This window comes from Uloborus diversus, chromosome 7 (assembly GCF_026930045.1).
Source record: "Uloborus diversus isolate 005 chromosome 7, Udiv.v.3.1, whole genome shotgun sequence".
Taxonomy (NCBI): Eukaryota; Metazoa; Arthropoda; class Arachnida; order Araneae; family Uloboridae; genus Uloborus; species Uloborus diversus.
The window spans coordinates 82,071,471-82,078,546 of record NC_072737.1 but is presented as its reverse complement, the minus strand read 5'-3'; the positions used below and the strand labels follow the sequence as shown (position 1 = coordinate 82,078,546).

Here is a 7,076-nt window from a genome sequence, read left to right as displayed (position 1 = left end):
CTACAAGACTGAAAACTTAAATATGAGAGTGGCATCTCTGTTTAAGCAATCACCTCCTGCTATAACATAATAATTTACATTAGCATTACATAAATTAGTATAATAATTTACATAGCTTTTGGTTATATTTGATTTTTTTCTCCACTTACCAATTGCTGTTACCATGGTGTTAATATTTTTAATCATATAGATTTAGCTCAAGGTCCTTTTTTTTCTCTAGCGAAAACTGAAAATCTGTTGGAAGTCCTGATACTAAGCTTTAATGCTTTTCATTTTTGTATAAATGAATTTACTTAAACAAGAAATTGTGCTCAATTTGTTAATAAATAAATTAATTTTTCACTTATGAAATGAATTGTACTTAAGTTTGTCCATTAGTTCACTTTTCACTTCACAAAGCATTCTAGCAGAAAAAAATTAGGTCCAGAAAATTTGTTGCAGAAAGTAAAATAAAATTCTGCCACAGGGATCGCAGCAATATTACTTTTCTTAGCATTTTTGTAAAGAAGTAAGTGTTTGATTAGAAAAAGGAGAAATTTATTTTCTGGTCATTAGATAAATGCTGTGTTGTTTTACTAGTGTATTAGCACATATTGCCCAGATATATTTGCATGACATTTTTATAATTTGATTTTGTAATACACTCGAGTCCTGACTAACGCGAGGGATGCATTCCAAGACCTCTTGCGTAAGTCGAAATTTCCCGTTGTGGAAAAGGGTATGAGTACAATTTTTTATAAACATACCCAGAAAAAATGTCTGCCCCTGGCCCCATGCTGTCATATTCAAGCCAGGGATACATTAATCATTTGTTAAACCCCATCTGGCACAGATCTCTTTCCCATTTTATAGTGGTCCCCCACATTTGCAAAAGAATACTAGTGTAGTAAAATGTTTTGTATTGGGACTATGTTTTTGAACTGCACAAAAGAAGTGATAATAAAATTTACAGCCTTGTTCAAAAATAAATGATAATTTTAATTTAAATGAATAAAATTAAGTCAACTAAATAATTAGCAAATTGCTTAGCTCATTTTCATTTAAATTGTAAATCAATAAAATTGAGATACTGTCTTAAAGGTGTACTAGTCAAAAAAATAATTTAATTGTGTTTTATTTAAATATATTTACTCTGATATATTTAATTGTAATGCTTTGAATATGTTGAATTCTGATTTAATCATTTTTTTAGAGTTTAACGATGCAGTGATGTAAAAAACTAATGCTTGCATTTGTTTTCCATCCTTGCTTGATTACCACCTTTTACTACAAAGAAAACTAATCCTGAAATAATTTACTGACATTTCAAAGTTTTCTTAATTGTTCTAAAGTAAATTTTGAGATTTTAATTGGAAGTATCTGATGTGATTTTAAACTGTTTCTGTTTAATATTTGTAATTAACATTACTAAAATCTTAATATCCTGTAGTTGGTGTCAATGAAGCAGTTGAAGATGTTACTGTCCAAGAGGAGGCAAAACAAAAAGGACCAAGGATAAAGCATGTTTGTAGGAGAGCGGCTGTTGTTCTAGGTTTGCCAAGAGCAACTTTTTCAGATGTTGGAGACACAAAAGAGCCGTTTTTCTTAAGTGCACTTCCTGAGGAAGAAAAACAGAAAATATTGGAAACGGTTCCACAGGATGAAAAGCCAAAAGCCATCGAATGCTCAACTGGTATGTTGTATATCTTTTACTTTCAATTATATTTGTATTTGTGGATAATTTTCCATGGAGCAAATAAATACAAGACAGAACACATTTTTAAAATTTAGCAACTTTATTTAGTTATTTGTCTAACTACCAAACGGCACGACCTTGAGGGTCACAGAACTGGACATAATTCTGGAATTAGGCCAATTTCGCACTAGATATAAACCCAGGTAAAGCGGTTTGACTGCATAGGTCCTAGTTCGGCCGCAACGAGGGTACAAAATTGCTAATTGAGTCAGAAAAGCATTATTTTTCATTTGAAATTAAGCTTTTTTTTTGCCCTTTTCTTGCACTCACTTTACAGTTGAGCCAACTGAATACATTCACAACATTGAATACCCCCCTCCTCTACTTTGTACTGGCAAGAGATGCCGATTGTGTTGGGAGGGCAAATGCTATGCATAAGTTTCAAATTCCAATAATAATGCCATTGGAATTCTGGAGTCCTGGAAATCAATCTGGTTCAGGTGGCAAAAACTTGAGGGTCAGATCTGGATAAACTTTTGGACTGATGTCAATTCATGCTAGAAATGAGCCCATGGAAAATAGTTTGAGTACATAGGCTCTAGTTCGGCCTGCAAGGACGGTCTAAACTGCTTGTTTGACTCCAGAACAGTAACAGCATTTTCTTTGGAATTTCTTTGGTATGATTTTTGCTGTCCTAGTCTATTTCGCGTCTTTTTTTAGTACTATTTCATACAGTAAAGAACCTTTTATCCGGGAACCAAAAAACCAGAAAATCGGCAACTTTTTTCCGATTTTTCCTGCCATTTTTTAAAAATAAGCATTTTTGGCAATTTTCGAAAAATTAAGCATTTTTTTTAATACAAAAAAGAATATGAATAATTTCTTAATAAACACCATATTACCCAAGTATATCTCGGGAAAATGTTTGCAAACACCAACTTCAAGTGGTTATCCTTTATGCTGAGCAAAATTTCCGCAATATTTTCTTGATAAAAAGTACCATTAGTAACTCTGAAATTTTTGTCTTTTATGCTAACTGAAAGCTAAAGAAATGAATATTGTCGCATTAATTTCTAAATAATTCTAATCTAATGCAGTATTTTATTGAATGGCCTATAATTTAAGGTGTTTAGCGTAAGTGACGTCGCGAAAGTGCAGGAAACGCCGAAAACCAAATTCGCGAATTTTCCAGATAGTTAGTTGATCGTGAAATCTAGAAATCCATTAAATGCAAGAATAATAAGGCTGCAAGAACTCATGAATCAAATTTCTGTTGATATTAACGAAATGCAAAAGCATTAGTTATCAATAACTAACATAATCGCAAACACAAAACCTTTACAAAAAAAAAAAAAAATAACGCAATTATGAAGGCGAATTCTGTTTTACACTATAGTAGAAAAATCGCACGTTTGGGTTTAAAAACTTATTTTTTACCCTTCCCTTCAATTTCTTTCTTTTTAAAAGATTGAAAAGTGGTGGATTTTTTTTTCTTTTCCAAACAGAATGTGATGGTCTCAGGTATTATTAATAACTTAAGTTTTTTGGTGTTTAAATTATTCTTTCACTATTAGTTTTTTAATATTTCGATATTTAAAAGCATTTCTGAACTGTTTTCTTCTTATTTTAATATGCATAACTATTTATTAAAGATTTACAAAGAATCGGCCAATAGAGCTTTTTAGCGATCCAGAAAACCGGGAAATTCAGATATCCGGGATAGCGAGGTTCCCGAACTTCCCGGATAATTGGTTCTCTACTGTATTATGAATGTATTCAGATGAGCGATACTTCATTGAGTAGTTAGAAAAGGGTAAAAAAAGTTTTTTGAAAGGAAAAACCATTGCTTTTCTGGAGCTAAACTAGCAACTTTGGACCTATATTGTTGCCGAACTAGGGCCTATGTAGTCAAACTGCCTTACCTGGGTTCATACCTAACGTGAATTAACCCAAAACTAGAATTTCATCCAGATACGTAACCCTCAAGGTCTTGCCGTTTGGTAGTTTGATTACACTATACAGTGTACATTCGATACCCTGTACTTCGATATCTTGAAAAACATGATATGACGGAAAATTATTTTCCCCCTTCATTTTGCGTATTTATCTAATGTTATTTTTCAGTCAAAGGGTTTTTTTAATCAAAACCTTCTTATGTCAAATATTTTTCGAAGTCAAATATATTTTTTCCAGAAAAGCCACAGTTTATTGTCTTGAAGCAACACAAGAAATGTTTCCAAAAATGTCTCACACCCTTCATTATTTTTCTCAGGGGCAGGGGTAGGAGTTGGCCTAAAATTCCTAAAATTTCAAATTTGTCCTAAAATTCCAAAAATTTTGAGTTTTGTCCTCAAATTCATAAAATGTTCATTATTTTGTTCCCTACTTGCAAGAAAAATAAAATTCAACCAAAAAATGAAACTTTTCATAATGATGTGCCTCTATTTTAGAATAAAATAAACTTTGGAGACCCTAAGAAATTTTCTCTAAAAAAGAAAGAGAGAAGCCTATGCTGCTGCTTTTTTGCTCTAAAAAAGGGAGAGGGGAGGATGCAGTTAATCAAAACACATGCTCAGTAGAAAGCTGTTTGTTATAAGTAACTCTTGCGGTCATTCCTCTTCTGCAAGAAAATATGTAAAAATAAAAAAAACAGCTAGGCAGCAAATGTTGCAGAAAAAGAGTTAAGGGAATGAAATAGGATCTGATATTTTTGTTTTTTTCCCCCTTTGAAAAGAAATGAAAAATATATGAACCGGGGGGGGGGGGGAATAGTCCCTCCTTTGAAATTGAAGTTCTGTGGCAGAGAGATTGGGGAGGGGGGGGGGGTAGGTATCATAGCTTATTGCAATAAAATAAATTCAATATGTTGAGTTAGAACCCAAATATTAACACTTAATTCAAAAAAATTATTTCAAGCAAAATTTGAGTCGGTTGTCCCCAGGTGGGAAGTAATATTTATTTTTATAGTGCTGTGGTAACAATTTTTGGAAACTCGATGAGGGTAGGCCAATCCTAGTGGGATTTTGCTTTTTAAAATGCTTGCTAGCAAATGAATAATACATATAATCAAAGAAATTGGTTGCAAACAATATGTTATAAATGGATAAAGCTTTCTCTGTTGTATGTAGTTGGGGGGAGGGGGGACGAGTTGTGATTTCCTGAGCATTTTCCAATTATGAAAAAAAAAGGTAAAGGATGAAGGGGGGAAAACTCTATGACAAGTCGGGGGTTTTATGCGGAGGAGAGGTTTAGTGAATGTCTCTTTCACAAGACCACTAGTACTTGAGTAAAAATGGTAGGTAAACAGATGATAGATCTTTCAATAATAAGTTTAAGTACGTCATTTTAATTGACTTTTATTCTTGAATGTCTGTTTGAGTGGAATCTTGTGGATTGATTACCTGATGAGCTAGAGACTTGAAAATTTTTAATTAAGAATGGGATGACTGTGAGAGTAGGAAGAAGTCTTTTTTTTTTTCTTTTTATAACTGAACAGTTTTCATCAGATCTTGACCAAATTTGCTTCTGAGGTTCTTGAGTACCCACAGAAAATCATACTCATAGGGGTTTTATAAGTTTCATGATGCTCAAATTTCAATTTACAAGCAATAAATACAATTGCATAAAAAAACACCTGTGCAAAGAAAATGCTGTTATTTTTATATGTAACAAAATAACCTATTTTATTAGCCTATTTTATTTTGGATGGAAGTAAACAAAGTTGTCATCACTAAATTTGAGTTTGGCTAGGCTAAATTTGTGCGCTATACTTTCTCGCATAGTGTAAGTCAAACATTGACCATTTTTCCAGATTTTTTTTCTTCTTTTCAAAAAATATTTAATTGAAACCTAACTTTAAATTTTTAAATACTAAAGAATATTCTAAAGTATTATGTTTAGGTATTTAAAATTGTTTTTTTAACAGACTATCAGTGCTAGATCCTGTTAATTGTCCCCCCCCCCCCCTCCAAAAAAAAAAAAAATTCCAGTGGTAACCATGCATTCAGAATAGTTCACAAGAAATTTTAGTGATATCTCTTCTTTTTAACTCACACTAGTTATACTGGATGCCATTAATGGAATCTGAATGCTCAATGCATCTTTACTTTTTTATCTTGTGCATTAGTTTTTTTTAATTGTAATTTGTGGAAATCAAGTGTGTTTTGTAAATGTGTTATTTTTAAATTACCATTGACTTTGCTACTGGCTGCATCAGTTTTGTATTTTTGTTTTTAAAATAGAATTTCTGAAAATTAAGTATTATTAGCATAATATTTCATTTACTAGGTCGGCAATATCGCATTTTTAATTTTTAATTACAGAAGCTAAACCTGCTGTCAGTGTGAACAAGACCCCTAAGCAGCAAGGGAAGAAAAAACTTCACAAAGATGTCAAAGTTAAAAACAGAGTTCATTTAGACTTGTTGAAGAAGTCTTCTCTGCTCATTCAAAAGGAACAGAAGAGGAGGAAATTATTAATGAAGAAGTCAATGAAACACTTGCATAAACATTCATTCAAAAAATCTTTGAAACTTAGCAGAAGAAGTGAGTTAAAAAAAACTTTAAAGTTTTCTTACAAAAGTGCAGTGAAAACTTCAGTAAAGAGTGAACCAAAAGTCGTACCCAAACGCCCTGCAAAAGTCATAAAATGTAGGAAAGTTCGTTGTAAACAATGTGAAGGATGTCTTGCTGAAGATTGTGGGCAGTGTGCATATTGTTTGTAAGTTGCTGTTATCATTATTAGTATTGTTGTTCTTGATGTTTTGTTGTTATTAGTATTGTTATTGTTTTGTCTTACTCGGACAATTATAATTCTTGCTTTGTTAATAGTTAGAATTTTTAGTTTCTATTTCTATACATTTTTGAATTATTTTCTGACACAGTTAGAAATACATTAAAGTAATGCAAATACAATTAGAAAAAAAAAAAAAAAAGATTAACATGCAAATAACTAAATAAAGTTCAAAAATTTCCAGTTTTCCTTAAAGAATGAATTTAAAAATACTCTAGGAAGCTTTGTTTTTTCCTGCCTCAGACAGGGGGAGGCTTGCAGTGCAGGCTGTAAGTTGACAAAAACAAACTATGCGCACAGGTTAACACTTCTTGTTTTATCCATACTAAAACTTCAGCATACCTTACTCGCCTTTAAGATAAACAAAAAGTAAAATAAATAACTATGAAAATGAAAGTTCTGCAAAAGGGCAATGGAGGTGGTAGGAAAAGTAAGCTTCTGGAATTTTAAGGACACTCAGCTCACTCCCTTACAATCAATTCCTTTACCTGGAGCCATTCCATTTTGAATCGGGGAGACAGTTTCAAGAAATGTGAAATGACCGTCGCAATTTTTAAATTGTAGTAGGTACAACTAATTGACCTATAAAATGTTAAATCCCCCCCCCCTA

The 7,076-nt window shown here is 32.2% G+C and overlaps 1 protein-coding gene across 1 annotated transcript in view; it reads left to right on the top strand.

Moving 5' to 3' along the window:
* Positions 1-7,076, top strand: part of LOC129226762 (uncharacterized) — a 160,966-nt gene that overhangs the window by 69,558 nt on the left and 84,332 nt on the right. The window contains exons 11-12 of the mRNA XM_054861391.1: positions 1,430-1,672; positions 5,998-6,394. Coding sequence (XP_054717366.1) covers positions 1,430-1,672; positions 5,998-6,394 — 640 coding nt within the window. The remainder of the gene's footprint in view (positions 1-1,429; positions 1,673-5,997; positions 6,395-7,076) is intronic.